The 20013-nt window shown below is 43.7% G+C and overlaps 1 protein-coding gene across 14 annotated transcripts in view; it reads right to left on the bottom strand.

Annotated features, from left to right (window-relative positions):
• Window positions 1-20013, bottom strand: part of frmd4a (FERM domain containing 4A) — a 99730-nt gene that overhangs the window by 9068 nt on the left and 70649 nt on the right. For 8 of the 14 annotated variants that reach the window (XM_035642221.2, XM_035642219.2, XM_035642216.2 and 5 more), the window contains exons 4-16: window positions 19624-19716; window positions 14834-14918; window positions 12651-12707; window positions 12213-12235; window positions 9811-9894; window positions 9637-9702; window positions 9480-9537; window positions 9262-9348; window positions 4642-4718; window positions 3549-3690; window positions 3245-3386; window positions 1446-1579; window positions 1223-1345 (exon numbers count right to left, since the gene is read on the bottom strand). In XM_035642221.2, coding sequence (XP_035498114.2) covers window positions 1223-1345; window positions 1446-1579; window positions 3245-3386; window positions 3549-3690; window positions 4642-4718; window positions 9262-9348; window positions 9480-9537; window positions 9637-9702; window positions 9811-9894; window positions 12213-12235; window positions 12651-12707; window positions 14834-14918; window positions 19624-19716 — 1171 coding nt within the window. Of the gene's footprint in view, window positions 1-1222; window positions 1346-1445; window positions 1580-3244; window positions 3387-3548; window positions 3691-4641; window positions 4719-4947; window positions 5334-9261; window positions 9349-9479; window positions 9538-9636; window positions 9703-9810; window positions 9895-12212; window positions 12236-12650; window positions 12708-14833; window positions 14919-19623; window positions 19717-20013 lie in introns of those variants that run through there. The other 6 variants (XM_035642217.2, XM_047333182.1, XM_035642226.2 and 3 more) reach the window with 3 other exon arrangements.

Genomic DNA, 20013 nt, shown 5'->3' with positions numbered 1-20013 from the left:
CTTGTCTCCAGAGAGAAAGAGAGAGGGAAACGATGATTTATTCAACTGGGTCGACATCTTATTGGACGAATCCCTCTCACTAACATTGCCTTCACACTGCTGCCAGAGCGGCTCCTGTTTCTGTGTGTACAAGGTTTAAGGTGTTCAGGATAAATTAAGAAACATCTTTCTGCTTGCAAGGCCTTTGTGCGATATCAAGTCCCTGGATTTGTGTTAAAAGCATAAAACCTCAGCGACATACACCCCCCCCCACACACACACACACACAACCAAATCCTACTATCACCACTTCCTATGGCGAGCATGCCGCCAGACTATTTTTAGACATTTTTCTGTTCTGGAAAATCTACCCATGGCACAGAAAGACAGCAGGACAGAGATGGCGTAAAACTACTTTTACAGGGTTTTTGGTTTGCAGTGCTTTCCATTTACTTTGGTTACTTAACAAATGAGTAGGGATCTGCTAACATTTCATTAACCGTCAATCATCGCCCCGTGTCATTTATGTGAGGTTCAAGTTAATCCTGAACAACCCGAAAGAGCCATTAAAGTATTCAACATTAATTTGGCCAAAGTGTGTAGATCATGTTATATCTGTTCTAAAACTGTTATTTCTAAATTAATTCAACAGTCAGTGTAGTTGTTCAATAGTGCATACTGATATTGTATTTCTGGTTATGCTTCTGTTTCTGTTACTCTTCAATGTCCTGGTGTAATGACAGGTGACAAAGGCTGTAAAGCTGTTTTGGTTCTTCTAACATGCTGTGAAGTCAGCAGAGCTCTGATACAACACAGGCTTCACACCTTGTAATGTGTAGATAGTAAAGATCTAAATGTGAATAGAGCATCAAGTCGGTAATGGACCAGGCTGAGATGTCACCCTCAAATTAAAAGTTTTCATAAAGCACTATACAGAATCCTGGCCATAACATTTAGTAAAAAGGCTGAATTTTAATTGGAACACAAGTCAAAACAAGATGCTCCACGAGCTTGGAGCTTGATCTGCACTGAGCTTTTTGACACTCAATAACAGAGTCACACAGCATTCAACATCTTCCAATCACTATAGCCCAGTGTCTGGCAGAGGCGCAGAGCAGTTTGTATTTGTTTCAGCTGCTGACACCTCTAGATGACCTCCTGTTTTTTTTTAGCTTGTGCTGGGAGATTGGAGAGTGTGGATACTGTATTTGCTGCTGAGGAGAACTGAGAGTTGAAGCTTCACCTCTCCCTTAGGAAGAATTTTCTGCTCGTCCAGTTTGAAGGCGGTACCGATCTTTCGTCTCACTGTGGGTGGCTCCTCTCCCGGATCCAGAGGATATTCCTTCGGAAGCTTTCCTGTCAGCTCCTGGAGAATACAAGAGGGGTACAGGGAAATAACGTTAGGTCAGAAGAGCGAGAAAGGACTTTGGTTTTCAAAGTATTAGCCAAATCTGTCAGTGTCATACCGCCTCTCTGATGCAGATGCTCTTCAGTTCCTCTAGTCTCTGTTTTAGCGTTTCCTCCAGAGCGTCCTGCCTGGCCCTCAGCGCTGCCAGCATGTCCTTCTTGGCGGTTTGGGAGCTGTCTGATTCCTGAGAGCCTGGGGCGGACAGACAGCACATGATGTGAGGGCAGGAGTCAGGAGCCTGTCTGTGTGTGTGTGTGTGTGTGTGGAGTTGTGGGTACCTTCTTATGAGGACGATTGTGAAAGGGGGAGAAAATTGTGCATGCACCTGCTAGCCTTGCAGGATGTTTACAGGGAAGTGAAGGGAACGTTTCGATAAGGAAACTGAGATTCGCTTGTGTGTTTGTGTGAGTGTGTCAAGGAAGGGGCAGTTTAGGACAAAGTCTGTGACGCACAATTTCCAAGACATTCCGAGATGGTGCCAGTCTTGTTTATTGAAAACACGCACATACAAACAAACACACACACACACACACACAGACACACACACACACAGACACACAGACACACACACACACACACACACACACACACACAGTTTTCTTTCTGCTGTCGTGCTTCACTATGCAGTCAAATATAACAACAAAACAAAACTAACCACTGCTGAAACTGTTGAGGCCACAAAGAAATATTAAATTACTCTTTATTGTTCCAAAACAACTCTATTTAAGTTTTGTGTTTCTGCACCTATTTAAGCAATGTCAAACAACAGTCAATCTACAATCTTGAACTTTCTCTTCAAACAGCCACAAAGACAAGTTGGCTGTGGCAGTGAACGGAGGAACATAGAGGTTAGTAAATAAAGAAGTTCTTAAATTGTATGTAGGATTGCAGAACCCATTGTTATAATATGTACACAATGTGTGATTTGTGTGGAAGATGGCCTCCAGTCAGCAAGCAGTAGATCAGGAAAGCAACACACTGACACTAAACCAATGAGTAACAATACTCAGTCAGATAAGAGAGAGACATACTATTAAATGGGGCGGAGGTGGAACCAAAGTAGAACTTAGAGGAGAGAAAAGGGAGATAAGCAGACCAGGATGGATAGCAGAATAGATAAAGGGAAGGGATTAGGGAGGAAGCGGGATATCTCTGTATCTAAAGGAAGAAACCAATCCAATCAGAAGAAAGTGGAGAGCATGCAGGAAATTATTACTGAAATAAAATTGTGATTTATTAAATTGGGCTATAAATCTGAACAGATGACTCTACAGTCATGCCCACACCAACATACTTGCCTCTTCAATTGTAAGTGATACAGTGCTTGTGTTTCCTTTGTGGTTATTTTAGTTCATGTACAAATCTTTCTGTCATGCTCATTACTTGTTCAGCAAAGATAAGCATTGTTTTTTAAAGGACGTGTCAAAGTTGCGCACTGAGCCGCTCTCCCTTTCATTCTTTCACTCGCTAAATTTAGAGGGGGCGGGGGCCTCAGGGGGATGAGTCTCTATACATACAGAGGGACACTGGGTGGGGAGTGTGTACAGTAGGTGTGTGAGAACATTCAGCAGAGATTCAGTGGCCTCTACAGGAGCAGCTGTTTCTGTCCATCCAGCTGTCAACAAGGCTCCCCCTCATCACCACACATGTTAACATGGAGACAAATACACTCACATATCGTTGTTTCTCTCCCCCAGTTTGTCTATTACAAAACCACCCACACACACACATCGTCTCGTTATACTCTCAAACACACACACACACACACACACACACACACACACACACACACACACACACACACACACACACACACACACACGCACACACACACACACACACACCATATATACTGACCTGAGGAGAGCAAACTGCCACTGCTGCCACTGATAATCTTGCCCTTGCTGCCCATGTTGGCTAGTTTGGACGTCTTCAGAGTTCCAGTTTCCGTCAGGTCTATCGCGATCTCGTTCAAACTCCGCGCCGCATGGATCTTTGACTGGACAAGACATGAAACGGAGAGAGTATGTCAACATATGACATCAAGCTGTTGGATTGGAAATCTCTTGCTGACAAGCCTTGCAGAGTTTGCTGTGCATCTCTTACACATCTCTAATCACGTCTGTGGTTCAGACTGTGTTTCCTTGTGAGACTGACTGACCTTGCTCTGCTTGCGGTCCAGGTAGAACTGGTGTTGGCTGATGGCCATGGCCCAGATGGACTTGATGAGGGCAGGACAGGCGTACCACGTATGCACAGCGATGCCACTGTGACCAAACGTCCTTCTTGTCACCGACGCCCTACAGTTGGGGCGGACACAAGGCCTCCTTATATACACTGAATACAAAAGATACAGCTACACATTTACAACAGTAAAAACACTCAAATAGGCTACCACCAGCACCACCAGCACCACTACTATTATTAACAAAATGACACTACTGTGGCTGCTGTTGAGGTCTGAGAGAGCAAATCCATTAGATTAATTTTTTTGCAAAGCCACACACGATGTTCCCCATTGTTTACTCATCCTTGTTTAAACACACATCTGTAGCTGAGCAACAGACCAGCTCAACCAAAATGACAGCTTCCTTTAAAGAAAACACGACTGCTCTGTCTTTCACCCCGTCTCTCTCTTTCTCTCCCTTTCCCTCCCTCCCTCTGCCTGTAGAAAAACACTCAGCATATATTGCCATGTTAAATAAACACAAGAGAGGTCACTTCCTCCACAAAACAGTTATCCCCTAGCCATCTCTCCTTCTATCAAGGGTTTGCCCCGTGTGTGTGTGTGTGTGTGTGTGTGTGTGTCTGAGAGAGAAAGAGAGAGCACACATGAGTTGGTGGCTGCACAAGTGTGTTAATAATCAGCCTATCAATCTATGTCTGGCTCCACTGGGACATCCCCAATATCTTGCTCTATTGCCAAGACAAATTCTGCTCCAATTACGGAATTAGATTCAAATCTCTCCTTTCCTGCACTGCATCGTACGCAGCTTGAGTCTTAACACATTAACATATGGTACGGTGGTAATATACAGTAAATGCTCCTGGAACGCGAGGGGAAATTGTATCACTTCCAAATATTAGCTGGTGGTAATTTGATTTGCAGCGATGTTCAATCCCTACAGAAGGACCCAAAAGAGATGATAATCATCCAACTAATGAAGATTCATCATTAAAACTTTTTTTCTTTGCCTTTTAAACACTGACAATAAAAAGTTGACAAGTCGCTTAAATTTGTGAGAGAAATTTACCTCCTGGGGTCATGAACCTCCACTGAAAACTTCTTCTCTCGGAAATAGAGGTTCTCCAACTGACGCCATTGGAACACCTGGGGTCCGGGAGAAACACACAATCTTCAGGGCTGTTCACACAAAAACATGCTTCACATTAAATCCACAAAGCTTTCGGCCAAGTCCTTGATTCTCTCCTCTGTATGTTCCAATTTGTTTCGAAAAAAAAGAGAAAATGCAATGGATGGGGAGAGGGACGAGGAGAAAAAAAGGGAAGCCAATGAAGAGGAGGAGTTAGGAACAGAGAAGGAGGTGGAGGGAGCGGACCTCGCCTGGAGCTCTCTGATCAGGTCCAGACCAAGCAGTCTTGTCCACAGCGGATCCCTGCGCTGGATGACCTCACTCTGGATAAAGACAGTGTGAGAGGGAGGAGGCTTTCTCTCCTCTGCTCAGCTTTTTTTCTCTCTCCCCCTCGTTTCCGTCCACTTTATGAACCATCGGCTTCTCTTTAAATTAAGCCAAAGCCAGCTGGGCGAGAAAGTTTCCCCCAAGATGTACTCCGCAGCATGTGTGTATCTTAAATCCTCCCAGACGCAAGGGAATAGAACGTTTTTGGATGGTGGGTGTTCACCATCTGTAGGCATGTGCGCATGTGTGTGTGTGTGTGTGCTGGTGGAGAGAAAGTGTGTAAAGTTAAGTTTCCTCCTCTCCTGGAGCTTTGCTGCGAGCTTTCAGGAGGGAGGGGGCGTTTATGCCTTCCCTACTCCTGACCCCTCCTCCCTCCCTCAGGGACTGTGCTTCCTGCTCTGGGCCCTGCGGTTGGGAGGTGTGTGTGTGAATGTTGGTGTGCGTGTGTGTAACAAGGGGTCAGGGGAGGAGTGATGAAGGGGGAACGAAGCATTCTGTGGTCCCCGCAACTGAAGTGCCCTTGCTTTGTGTAGTCAGACCTCTGCGAGCACACACACACACACACACACACACACAAACACACACACACACACACACACACACACACACACACACACACAGACATCGTCTGAGACTGTTTCTTGTTGGAGAGAAGGTAGTGTGGTGCTATTTCAGAACACAAAGGGCCAACAACTATCAGCTGGAGCAGGCAGGCATGCATGCAAACACACACACACACACACACACACACACACACACACACACTCAAACACACTCACACAGACCTCTGACGGCCACTGAACAGTCATTAGTGAAGAAAGTAGAACTAAGCTGCAAGAGTTGACAAACAGGAGAAAAGAAACTATGGCAGGATAAGGGAGGAGAAAGGGGGCTCGGGGAGGAACAGGTCACAGCCCAGGAATTTGAACAGCCTGGGAAAACAATGGACAGATGGATGACAGGGAGGAAAGGGGAGGAGGGGCAGAAGAATTATGAAAACAGAATGTAAACACGGTCTGATGTATGTATTTATGCACTCGATGCGTATGTGGTGCATGAGCGTGAAGAAAGCAGGCTGGTGCTCTTATCACAGTTCTTTGTGTACTGTGCAGTTTCAATGGAGTGTGAAGTGCTAATGTAGCATGGTGCTAAATATAGCGGGCAGAGTAGATAGTGAGAGTGACTTACTGTGTGTGTGCTTGCGTGTGTGTGTGTGTGTGTGTGTTGGCTACATGTGGACCAGAGCTGTAGAGATAAGACAGGTGTTTGTAACTGTGTTCAGGCACGAGACGACTGAAGCTGTCTTTGCAGTGTTGCTGTAATTTTGTAAGTGGTCTTTGATATTTCAGGATAAGCTTTACATGTGTAAACGTGTGCAAATAGTGCCAAAAAATATATATGGAGAATGTTAACAAAAGTGACCGTTTTTTTTTATCTGACAAAGTCACTGTACAGTTTAAAATGTGACATTTTGGGTTGTGTGTTTCTGTGCTGTTTCAAAATCCTCTTACATACGCCCACTGTGATAATGAAACCTTTTTCGTGTTAGTGGCTTCTTTGTGAATAGCTTTAACATCTGATGAAAACACGCTGACAGCTTCTGTCTTGGGAACTCTGCTATACTCTGCTATAAATCCTCAATTCCTTTCTGCGAAACACTGGCACATAATGCCAGTGTTTCGCTGGAAGTGAAACACTGCAGAGGAAGTGACTGGTCTTTGTCCACAAACAAATGAGTGGTCATATGCACGGACCCAAGTCTGTCTCATATTAATATCTGTGCACACAAATAGATTTTTCGTTGCGGATGAAAAGGTCAGATCTGATTGAGTGTAAAGGCCTTTATTCTGCGTAAAGGGCTCCCTGGGGTCTCCGGGGAAGAATAGAAAGTTTAAATAGCAAAGGCCAAATAACTGTGAGCCCAGGTATTATTCTTTTCAAGAAGTGGACCTGAGGGTCCTTAAGACTATTGTTTCACCATAGGTGGGGTTCTACATCCACCAGTTGTCATGGAGATACATACACACAATGGGGGCACTTCCTGTTGTTTATGTTTTGGTTGTGGTGTTTGGAGGGAGGACGTTTATGGAAAAAACTAGAACAGGCTATGCAGCTGCCTATTAGCTCAAAATCCAAGTTGGTGCTGCAGAGAATTTGCATAAATTTAGTGAAATGCATTTGAGAATGATAGTTAACACCATGTATGTCACTGACATCTTCTCGCGGCTTCATCACAGTGTTGACAGGAGCTTCTCAACCTCTGCGTTGTCTCAGGTAGTCAGTCAACACACAGACCCTATAATCTCTGCCTAAATTATTTAGAACCCACTAACAAGGCATCAGCCACAATGTGTGGTTGGGCTGCAATCCCCTGTCTGTGTGTGTGCTGTATGTGTCTACATGTGCCGTGTGGTAAGTAGAGGGGGAAAGTACTCAAACATCCCCACATAAACGTGGAGGGAGTGGTGGATGGTCTTCATTTAGAAACAACAGGAACTACCCTCGTAAAAGAGACTAATTAAACACAACTGAATCCAGTACACATGCAACTGGAGTACAACGCAGCTGGAATCTAACAGTCACTTATTCATGAATGATAAAAAGTTTTTTTTGTTGAAAACTTAAACTAATTGGCTCAAAATGTCTCATAATTATCCTCCTCCCTCCACCTCACTGAGTCACAGCACTGAAAAGGTGAACAGTGACACACTAGTGATTATGCTCTGAGTCAGTGGTTACTGGTAGAGGACTGGTAGGCTGATTGACTAATCGTCAAATCATATGCTCTTCCTCCAGTCTGCTGAAACAGGGATGACTCTCATTACTAACATAACATGGAAAACTCCTAGTGGCCTCTGTGAGTCTCTTTCTGAGAAACAATAAACGGTTTTAGAAAGCAGCAACTCTGTCTTTTCTCTGAAAATAAAAAGAAAAAAAAAACAAAAAAAACTCAACTGTGTTCACTGGAGGATTTAGTCCAAAGACACGCAGGGAACAAATCTATTTTGAGTCAAGCTCCTGAGACTACAATCAAAGTGTGGGTGCGAGGAGGCCCAGTCTAACAATTCCTCTTTTTCAAAACGTGCACGTGTGTGCATGTGTGTGTGTTTGGATGAGGGATAAAGAATAAGAGCAAGAAGGAGAGAGGAGAAGGAAGGGAGGGGGGTCAGTAGTGAAGTTTAACGAACCGATGACTCACACCGACTGTTGCTATGGCAGCTGAATGCTTGATAAGTCACTTGTGTGGGAATGCTACTAACTCTTTCTTCCCTCCACCTTTCCTTCTTCTTTCTCGTGGCATTTAGCTCAGAGAAAGCTATAGCTTACCATGTTTCCCTCTGTTCAACCAACATGTATAGAAACATTTCATAGGCTTTTTACCTGGAATAATATGGCACTTGTTAGATAAAGTGCAAGGATTGGGGCTCGGTGGGGAGACGGTCATTTACACCGGAATGTAGTTAACACGACATACAGCACAATGTTAGTGGCAAACAGGAAAGCTGCGGCAGACAGGAAGTATTCATCAGGATGGTGAGTTCAGAGTTCAGTTGAGTTCCTGTGTTTGAGTGTGTGCATTTGTTAGTGTGTGTGTGTGTGTGTGTGTGTGTGTGAGTGTTTATGAGCAACAGTGTATCTGTCTGAGAGCGTCTTGGTGATCAGCCAGTTTGGATGGGATGCTGTTAACCCCATTAACACCCTATGAGACAAGGCCAAGGCGGAATACCAGAGATGAAGGACCTAAACACAACTGGGGGTCAGAGGTGAGGTGAGAAAGGCATTTTTACAGACGACCCCCTGGGTGTACAGGCTGGAGGGAGGACTCCCTCCATCGAAAGACAGAAATAAAAGCAGGACAGGATGCAAAACAATTCAAGACTAAATGTCTCCAGACAGTAGTTTTTGCATTGTTCCAAAAAACAATATCCTAACTCGCTGAATGGAAAAAATGGACAGAAGTGACAAGACACAGACAGAAAAAAGACTTTTCTATCTGAAGCAACAAATTATTTATATTAACCATAAACCTTTTAAAAAGAGGGTGGAAGAATTTAGGGCCAAGAATTGAACAATATCACAGAGGTCATACCTTTAACACAATATAGTGTGTTAATACGGTTGAGGAAATGACACTGATTGATGCATCAATGCTCATGGAATCATCAGAGCCAAAAGCTGGGCAGGGCACAATTTATCTATGGTGCAGAGAAATCAGATGGAGCATCATCTCACCTTCCTGGGCTTGACCTTGTCCTGGTGGTCATACTGAAAGATGCCTTTATAGCTAAGACCCAACCACCAAGGGATCCCCTGCTTGTCCTAAAACAAACAACAAAAATACTTCAGGAAAAAGTATGCATGGCTGATTGCAGGTCCATAGTGAACAAAAATGTGTGTGGTGCGTGTGTGAAAAAAAGAAAAGAAAAGTAGGCAGAGTAGTAAAACTGTACCTTAACAGCATAGTAATGTACTCCATATGTGGGCAGAGACTCTACAATGCTCATATAACTGTGAGGAGCAGAAAGACAGACATGTAAGGGGCTGCAGAAAACACAACCTTGCATACAGTTCACAAACATTACCACACAAACTATACTACACACTTACTTCACAATAGCTTGCCCTCTGGACTGCCCATTGAGCTTCTTGTAATGCTCTATGACCCTGTCTTCACTGTAAGAGAGAACAACCGGGGGGGGGGGGGGGGGGGAATGATTAGGAAGGAGAGGAGAGTGTGTGCAATATTATGGTGGCTTTCTGGATAACAAACTCGTCTCTCACCAGTAGGCCAGAGATGGGTGCTCCTTTAAGGCCTGGGTGGGCAGAGCAGGCAGCTTTTTCAGGTCAGACTTGACTGCATCATTACTGTAGGGGAGAAACCATAAGACATGGTCAACACTACTTCTGTGAGAACAATCGTTCTCTGCTGAAGGCGGAACAGCTTCATGCAAAAAAAACTGCCTAAGCAATACCACTGAACCGTAGAAAGAAGAACAGTTGAAATATTTAGCATTACAAGAGAAAAAAACTGAATATTTCCCAGACCTGTCAAAGAATTGAAATTTTAACTTTGGAGGAATGCGGAGAAAGGAAAAACGTTTCATCGAGAGGAATGGATACTGATGCCCTAAATGCTCTGTATTTCCAAAACTGGGCAGTGTCTAATTTTTGAACAGCTGCAGAGACACTGACAGACGGAAACGGAGGAGAGAGAAAAGCGGGACAGAAACACGAGCACCAAAGATAAATAAAGTTAAAAGGAGCTAAAAACAGAGATGAAGGCGGACAATATAAAGACAAAGACAGCGTAAATGAGACAGAACCACGCAGCGAGCCAACGAGACTTGGCCCCAGATTCAGTTTTCAGACCTCCAAAGGCAGAAGGTCTAAATATCCCTCTCTAATCCCCTTCGCCTCTCTCCAGTCTTTGCCAAGGCCCCGGAGGATTGGGGAAAGCCCTGGGAACATGACAACCTATGAGCTAAAGCCCTGGAACAGATCCATCCCGTCCACCCTGCTCAACTGTGCTTGAATGTGTGAATGCAGCTGTGTGCAAAGATTGACTGATATTCGTTTAAGCAACTACTCATTCAGTATATTGTGCATACTGAGGGGGCACAAAGGTGAAAGTGGGTGAACCATGGCACGTCTCTGAATCATATTGTAAATTACAGTCTGATACACAGTCAGATATACAGAAAGGTTGTCATGATGAGTGTTTTTTCGAGGAGCAGCAGTGAGACACAGTAAAACCGAATACGGTGTATAGTGTATAGAAATGGGGAGCTTTACGGACGACAGCGTCTTCTTGATTTTTTGAGAGGTATGTGTTTGGCAGGAAGGGGTTAGGAAAGTGGGAGGAGGTTGAAAGGAATGTCTCCAGAGTGTGTCACATTCCAGCCCTCTGTGGGATATTGTGTTTATTTACTCCTTTCACCGGCGGAAATGAGGTCAGGGGTGACGACTGCTGAGGTCTGTTATCTGTGCTACAACAAAGGGATGAGGGGGATGAGGGATGACACACATTTGAGCCAGCGTCACACACAGATGTACAGAGTGTCTGAGGAACCACACGTGGTCCCGAAGCTCACATGAAACATTTACACGACTGCGAGGCTCCAGCGCTACAGGATCCAACTAATGGTTTAAGACTTATACTTATGCTGAGCTCTGTCTTTGGAAGGAAATAATTCACAGCAGAGACACTTTGCCTTTCATCACTGACACACACACAAAAATACTTAATCCATGCTTTTCTCATGAGAGCCATCACTGGCAGAAAATGAGTGAAGCAAAGTGGAACAGGGATGGAAGGAAAGATGGAGGGAGGCATAAAAATTACGTGCGGAAACAAAGACAGTCATCTGTGATGCACCTCAATGCTCTGGGGAGCAGAGGAACAGACAGACCACTGATATCATCACTATTGTCCCTCTGTCACTATCATTATGGATTAACACAACTACTCCTGTCACTCGGGAAGAAACAGATGTGATGGAATATTTTACTTGTTATCTTTAAGTCTGCCATGTGGCGGCATGTTGGATTTTCAATTGAAAAAAAATAAATAAAAATAAATAAAAAACAGCAGGAACACAAATAAGTGCATGAACACTGGAAAGACTGTCAGAAGACTTGGCATTTAAAAACCAACAATATGCTTCACGATGTGCCACATCGCCACAATGACTACAGCTACAGAGCTATATATTGCATGCGAGTCCTCGATGTGGTTGCAGATGCCTTGTGAATGTAGATCATCTGTAAATGACCTCTCACTTTTACGAGGAAAATTTCCCCTTGGTTGGAACGATTTGATTACAGATTTTATTTCCTGGTGAGTCAATCTGGTGCAAAGACGGTCTTGGTACCTTCTCATCAAACGTTCCCTCATCCCCTGTCTTAAAATGGAGATGAGGTTCATCACAACCATGATCAACTTCAGAAACATTCTGCTCACAATGTCATGATAATGTAAAACAAGACAAATGGATCCACACAGTATATGCTTGTGATTGGCTGCTGAGCAAGTGAACAAGGTGTTTTCCTCTACATACCCCCCTTAGTTACCAAAATAAATTGAAGTACTATCACTTTTACAGGACCTGTAATTCTAACACTCCCAGCTACAAGGCCAGATCAGATGCATAAACATTACATATGATGTTTCCTAGTGTGCTTACCTGGTGAAATCACCTTTAGCCTCCTTTTGAACAGAAAAGAGAAGAGAAGAGTAGTTAGAGGACAATTCACAAATATGCATGTGAGAATAAAATGTGTGTTTCTGTTCTGTTCGCATAGGTGAATATGCAGTCAGGTCTGCTGCCCTACAATCAGAGAGAGACATTAAACCTCCATCTGGAGTGAAATCTCTGAAGGCCTTAAGAGCAGATACCTGATACTGTACATCTGCACACACACACACAAACACACACGCGCCACTCAGCTCGCTCTATATGTAACACAACCTTGTAGTGCCATGGTTAATGGACTAACCTACTCTGAGAAAGGAGAGAGAAAGTGGTCGAGCTGAGGAGAAAAAAACAGATATCTAGACAGACATCCACACCTACACACACCTACACACACCTACACACACACACACACACATAATATCTTACTTGTAGAATAAAGGAAGCCAATTCAAAGACAATATCACTGTCCACTTCAATAAGCTCCTAAAATGAGAGGGAAAAAAAGAGAAAACAGGGTCCATTAATTAAACATTTCATGTTTGCCGGTATCTAGTAAAACAAAAAAAACATGCACTGTGCTGATGTTGGGAGTAAAAGTGGACATGCCTCTGATCCTCATCCATTTCTCCAAGATGGGTTGGTAGTTCCTTTCATGTCCCTACCGCTCTCCCTCCATTTTTTTCCTCTCTCCCTTCTCTAATTTCATGACCTCTTGGTGTGGATGGAGCTCAGAGATTCAAGACGAAGTGATGGGGGGTTGGTAGAGAGGCTTTAGGGGTTGAGGGTAGGCACGGAGGCACTGGTTACTGATTACTAAAAACATTTTCCAGAGGTATTCCTTTTATTGCATTATTGTTTTTATTTTTTTCTGTGAATCTGAGAGAAGGGGGATGGAGAAGGAACGAGGGGAGGATAAGTTTATGGTCAGTGAGTAGTAGTGGGTCAAGTATGCCAGGAATGTTCCCTTCACAATCCACCTCTTAATTGGTTGGGAGATCAGACAGCCAGGATGAAACCCTAGACAGAACAAACCCACCCTGGGTGGTACACTAAATCATCACACTGTGTTTTTATACTTGACTAATCATGCTGTAGTGTATGTGCTGTGTATGTGCAGCAGGTTTACTTAAAATACTATGTTATATTTCCTTTCTTGCTGTCCTTGTGCCTCCTTCTCTCTGGGGTCATCATCTCTCACTGGCGCTACAAGGGAGATTGTTTGTACTTCACACTTTGTTTAGCTAATATTCTTATTGAGGGTGACGTCTGATAAAATAGCGAGATAGGGGTCAGGTATCTCCTTCAAGGACAGAGCTGCTCCAGATACCTTCTGTTTGCTGGAGACAGTCGCTCTCTGATCACTTGGTTACAACCTGATATATACTTGGATATGGTGCATGAACTAAGTCTGTAACATGCTTAACCTGAGGCCTAAACTGTAAACTTTTTCAGAACATTAGATGAAGAAGGATAACCCTTTGCATTTACTATTTCCTTTACTGAACATGCATTCAAAACACTTTTGATCCATGCAAAACTTAACAAAGGAACACTAAGATGGATTATACACTACATTAACATGTACTGCACCTGGTTTAGATGAAACCTGTCACCAGTTTTAGCACAGAAAATATCTTCTGCAAGGTTTTTACTGGGCCATTTCTGAACAATGATATTTCTTTGAGGCCACATGCTCCCTCTTCTGGTCAACACAAATAACTGCTGTACTACACGCTTCAGTGCAGCAGGTAGACTAATTCCGAGAGTTATCAACTCATTACTTGTAGGACAAACCCAGTTAACCGAATGAGACAGTCTTCCCTAACTTTAAACGAATATACAGCTGGCTTTCCCTGACTGGGATGTTTTATGTCAATTGCGAGATATACAAAATACATGTAGGCTATATTTGTCAAATAATTCCAAGTGCGCTTTGCATTTGGATTTTTATTTTTGTGCAACTCGCTGTTTAGTCTCTATTTGGATGCATGATACTACTGCCATTTAAATAACCCAAAATAAATATCCCTCAACAATGACAAATGGCAGGTTATTTGCTAGTTGTTGTGCAGCACATGACATGATGGGTAACAGCTGATGCAAATGGTTCACATTTCCTGCTTCACCCGATCAGCGTGGAGCGCCGCAGTCCAAGATGGCCTCTTGAGGGAATCTCTTCATTTAGATCGAAAATGGGCTGATGAAGTGGCGTGTTAGTTTTGTGGCTCAGGAGATAGAGAGGTCGTTCACAAACCGGAAGGTTGGTTGACTCTGACGGCTCTTCTGGCAGTGTATGAATGTGACGTAAAAAGCGCGGTAAATAGCAACGCTGTATGAATGTGAGTGTGAATGTGAGTGTAAAAGCCCTTTGCGTGGTCGATAGGACTAGAAAAGTGCAATATAAATACAGTCTATTTACCATTTAGTAACAACATGAAGCCCTGTACTCCACATTAATCACAGTGTTACAGCCCAGAAGCTAATCTTATTCTTTAGAGACAAAATAAAGTGTCCCAACTGTGCCCACATAAGCATCACTTCAAAATAAACAATACATTCCTCCATTAACACAAAAAAACTCAATTGTGGTAACAAAGTAATGCATTTACCTTGTAGATGATGGACTTTGCATTAAGAAAGAATAGTTCAATAGTGGCATTGTCCTTCAGGTAGGATATACTCTCTATGTAGAATCTGAAAATATAGAAGGGAAAACCTCAATACATTTGCAACAGTAAAGGCAACAATGCATCGGTTGACCTTGGATCCTATGAGGAATCATATAAAGCCCATAGAGGAAGATCACTGATGTATTATATGTTTCATTCAGAAATAAAAAAAGAGGAGCAGATTTAATATGCAGGCTGTGAATATAAAGACGTTACAGAAATGGTGCAATCACGAAAGCAACCAGTGGGAGGCAGACCATACCACAGGCCGACCTGTTCAGCAACGTCCTTACACTTCCCCTTAAACCAATTCTCTCTCTCTCTCTCTCTCTCTCACCATGGAGCCTGGCAATGATCCACTATTAGTTTGTAAGAGTGTGCGCACATTCCACAATCAGAATGGGAATGCCTGTTTGTAAACACACACACACACACACACACACACACACACACACACACACACACACACACACACACACACACACACACACACACACACACACACACACACACACACACACACACACACACACACACACACACGCACACGCACACGCACGCACACGCATTCACAGGCGACCAGAATGTGCACATGATGCACTGGACACATTGTCTACCTCTCTGCTTCATCAGCAGTGATTCCACATGCACGTACTGTATGGACACACACACACACACACACACACACACACACACACACACACACACACACACACACACACACACACACACACACACACACACACAGACACACACACACACACACACACACACACACACACACACACACACACACACACACACACGCGCAGTATAGCACAGTAACCCACTTCTGGTGGAGTGGTGAACAGGGAGCTAACATAATAAGACTAAATTTAGCTCGTGGATGCAGAGCCAGAGGGAGCGAGGATGATACAGTAGGAAGCGATTCATTGTTAGCTCCACTCTGGTGGAAACGTACATCAAAAAAGATGCTATATGATACAGATGCTGTCATGTGTCCCCCCTGACATGTTTTTAGGTTAAATGTTTTGTCTCAACCTTCCCCTCGAATGCAATGAGCATAAAATGACATAGTAGTAACATGTCACAGTAGTAACAAGTCACATGTTCATACACATATATTAAACACTCACTTATGAACACACTTAAATGAAAGTGTTCATCTGCGTGCATATGAGTGTGCGTAGGTATTGAGTGAAAGAGATTGTAATGAGATCGATAATGGAGGGCTTAAATCGCGTTACCCATTGAGCTGCGAGAGAGAATGAGGAACCTTGTCAATATTCAGTGTGAACATGTAATTAAAGCCACAGTGTTGATGAGACAAATGCACATTGCCAGCACAGTGGCAAGCCTGCAGAAAGGCACCCACTGAATCAGCAGGAGGTGGGCATCCATCCGCCTAGCATTTACTGGTCACACACAAGCATCAAATACCACATAAGCATGCAAATATATGACAGGCACGCACCTGCACAGAGACACACACACACACACACAAACACGCACACACGCGCGCACACGCACACACCGCCAAGAAAAGCCTTATGATGTGTTCATGAAAACAATACGCTCATACTGATGATGGATTCAGACTTGACATTTGGGCTGATTGCTGTTCCATTATAGTCCTGAGTGTGTGTGCTTGTGCTTGTGCGTGCGCGTGTGTGTGGGGGGAGTTTATGTGTCTAAAGCCCCTTTAACACAGCCTGTTCCAAGGCGGCAATGTTGCACCTTTATTCCGTCTCGCCATGATGTTTAAAAGGTACGAACACTGAATGGAGAGCATTGTTGTTTGGCCTTTACCGCGGCAGCGGTGGTAGTCACAGAGCCGGATCGATATATGTGTAAAAGGGAGAGCGGGTATGGTGGGACACAGTTGTGATACACCTCATGCCTCCCATTCTGGAACGCGGGCATGCTATGTAAAATCACTAACGGGAGCGGTGTTATGCAAGCTCGTCTGTGCAAACAAGCAAAAGCTTAGTTGGTTTAGGGCAACAGGGCAAAGGCTGCATGACGGAGGGTCTTCTTAACGGCAATATCATGGGATCTCCCTATAAAAGGGGCTAAAGAAGTAGGGTGTGTGTGCGTGTGTGTGTGAGAGAGGTGGGGGGTGGGTGGGTGGGGTGGAGCAGTGGTGCAGTCAGTGTGACATTTGGAGAGATTGAGGTTAGAGATTGAACTGAACTGCAGAAGAGAGGGGGGTTAAAGCCTCCAAATGGTGTCAAAGGTCATGGTGTCACAGTGCTGCCACCACATCCTCAAACACCTATTAGTCTACGCAAATATGCACAGTGACCCTCACACTGTCCAACCCTCCAACATTATACAAACACAAACATACAGTTGTTTTATATGGTTCAATAGCTGACCTCGTATAAAGACAGGGACAATTAAATCAGTCAGTACCTGCGATCATCAGTTAACAAAAATGTTGGACATGGTCAAAACAGCAGAAACAGCAACTGAATATACTTATTTCGTATCTTTTGATAGTATCGCTGTCCCATTTTACAACAATGCCATTACTCACTAAACAGAGTGAACAATGGGTCTATGTGCTGAGGATATGCTTTTAATACACCCGTCTCATTGTGGCATCATCTGAGCCGTGTTGTAAATGTCAGCTGGAAAAAGACTGCTGCTCAGTGACATTGTTGTGTAGTGTTAATGTGCGTCACGTTACCGTGTATGTTGCTAGCCAAGTTTCAGTCTCTGGGTTGTTTATGACATCATTGAGATATGTTGGGGACAGAGCACATCCGCTAGACCCTAAACAAAGACTTGCTTTTCCCTTTCAGGCACTCACTGAGGGCGCCTGTGTGAGTGTGTGCATGGGAGTGAATGCGTGACTGTGTATTTTGGGGCAGAGAGTGGGTTGGGAGGGTTTTCGCGTTTTGGTTTGAGGCTAAGAAAGATTTATAAAAAAAATCTCTCCTCAGGTCAGGTGCCTTTTTCTTTCGTTTTCAATGGCCCATTGACGCACCCACACATGCAAACAAAAAAACAAAAATGCACACAAACGTGCACTCTGTATTTCTATCACATGTACACAAATGATCCAGTGCCTGTGTGTGAGTCCAGAGTGTTTTATATATGAGTGGGGTCATTGTATGAGGAGTACAAAGGGCTGGGAGAGCAGTGTGGGATTGTGTCCAATACGCTGTTACAACAGGTCAAAGACGAGTTTGGCTTCTAACTGGGGCTACATCCACATTACTACGTTTTCATTTTAAAATGCATCTATGCTGCTACATTTACGCCTGACGTCCACACAACACCAGAATTTCAGAGCACCTAAAAACGGAGACGCTTGGAAATGCTGCTGGCTCCGTTTTAGTATTGAAAACTCCGGGGGCTGGGTGGTGGTATTGGCAGGCTAACACGAAGATGATTGGAAACGATGACGCAGTCACCCACATTCGCTTCCTGATTTGGTTTGTATCAGTCATGACTCGACTGCCAGGTGGTGAAGGCAAAATGTTTTATATACTTACTTTTAGGACTAGTTCCGCCTCGTCGTCGGGCTAAGAAAAGAAATCACTGCTCCTAATTTTCACCATTGTTGTTTCTTCTTTGTAGTGTTTTCTGTAACTAAGTAACCAACTGCAGAGTAGACAATCTGCTTTCTGTTTCACCGGCACGCACATGCCCAGTGTGTGGGTGGTCAAGTGATTTTCAGGTGTGTTAATATAGACAGGGATTAATACTGATATGGAGCTAAAATTAACGAAAATTGTTTCTGTTTACATTAGTTTGAATGTCGTCTGAGGAAATGACTCTCAAACTACATCCACACTAACATGTTTTCGTTTTAAATGACCATTCATGCACACTAGTCAAGATCACACAATGGTGTAAACATGAAGCAGGTTGCTTAGTTGCAGAAAATGCTATGAATGAAACACAAGAACGATGAAAAGTAAGACCAGGGTTTTCTCAGCTTGGACAGATGACGAGGCGGGTCTGTTAATGAAAATAAGCCTTTGCATTCACGGCAGGTATTGGAGTTGTGACCAATCAGGAAGCAAATGTGGGTGACTGCATCATCATTTCAGGTCTCAGTTTATGTCTGTCCAAACTTAAACACAAACATTGGAGTTTTTTTTAAATAAAACAGGGCCAGTTTTCAAAAGTGTGGAAAAATCCAGAATAGTGTGGACACCGCCGTACACATAAGAAAGTGGTGCCTTTTAAAACTAAAACATATTAGTGTTAAGGAAGCCTAGTACAGCAACACTAAGAGCACACTGCATGCTTCATCATTTTGATTCAAACTAAATAATATTGTCTCCCCTGTTTAGCATTACATTAAGTAGTGAACCTTCTACATGGAAGTCTGCAACTGATTATGTTAAAAATGCACTGGCATACACAAGAAATGACGAGGCTTCTCTCCACCTTGTTTTGGAGAATAGCACTTTGTCGTTAGCCATATGATGGGATTTGCATGCAGAGCATACTGATAAGGTCTAAGAGGCTCATGATTGGCTGAGAAGCCCTGTGGCGGGAGTTAAACACTTGGGTCAAAGCAATTTTCATAGTGACCTGCCACAACTAACCTTGTTTATCTGTTCCCATTACCAAATGACTGCATGTGCATACACAAAAACATACGGATGCACCGTCTCTCCATCGTTCATTCTCTCTCCCACACACACACTCAAACACATTCACCATGATACGTGTAAAAGAGGTGATTTAGATACTGACGAAAGACTCACCTGACACAAAAGTAGAGGACAATGGGACCAGTCTTCTTGGGAAACTCATGTTCTAATACCCTGCGGTCCAACTGCAGCCAACTAAAATGGCCCCTGATGAGACAATAGGGCAAAAGCGTTCAATCAGTGCTTTAATTCAGAGATGTATGAATAACCATCAAGGATATGCAAAAAAATACTTCCTCCTCAAGACTCTTTTTGTTTTTGTGTTACCATTCCTTCCCTTCTGTTTCCCCCCCGCATTCTCCCCCTCCACTGATTTCTCTCTCCCTCTCCAACAGAGGAAAACTGCAGAGACAGCTTGTCACCCTGGTAACCCTACATGGTATCCTGAGCAACTGAGCAACATCTCTCTCAAAGTCGCCCTGCTTCTGTCTCCCTCTCTCTCAG

Source organism: Scophthalmus maximus, chromosome 7 (genome assembly GCF_022379125.1).
Source record: "Scophthalmus maximus strain ysfricsl-2021 chromosome 7, ASM2237912v1, whole genome shotgun sequence".
Lineage (NCBI taxonomy): Eukaryota > Metazoa > Chordata > Actinopteri > Pleuronectiformes > Scophthalmidae > Scophthalmus > Scophthalmus maximus.
This window is presented reverse-complemented; position numbering and strand designations above follow the sequence as displayed.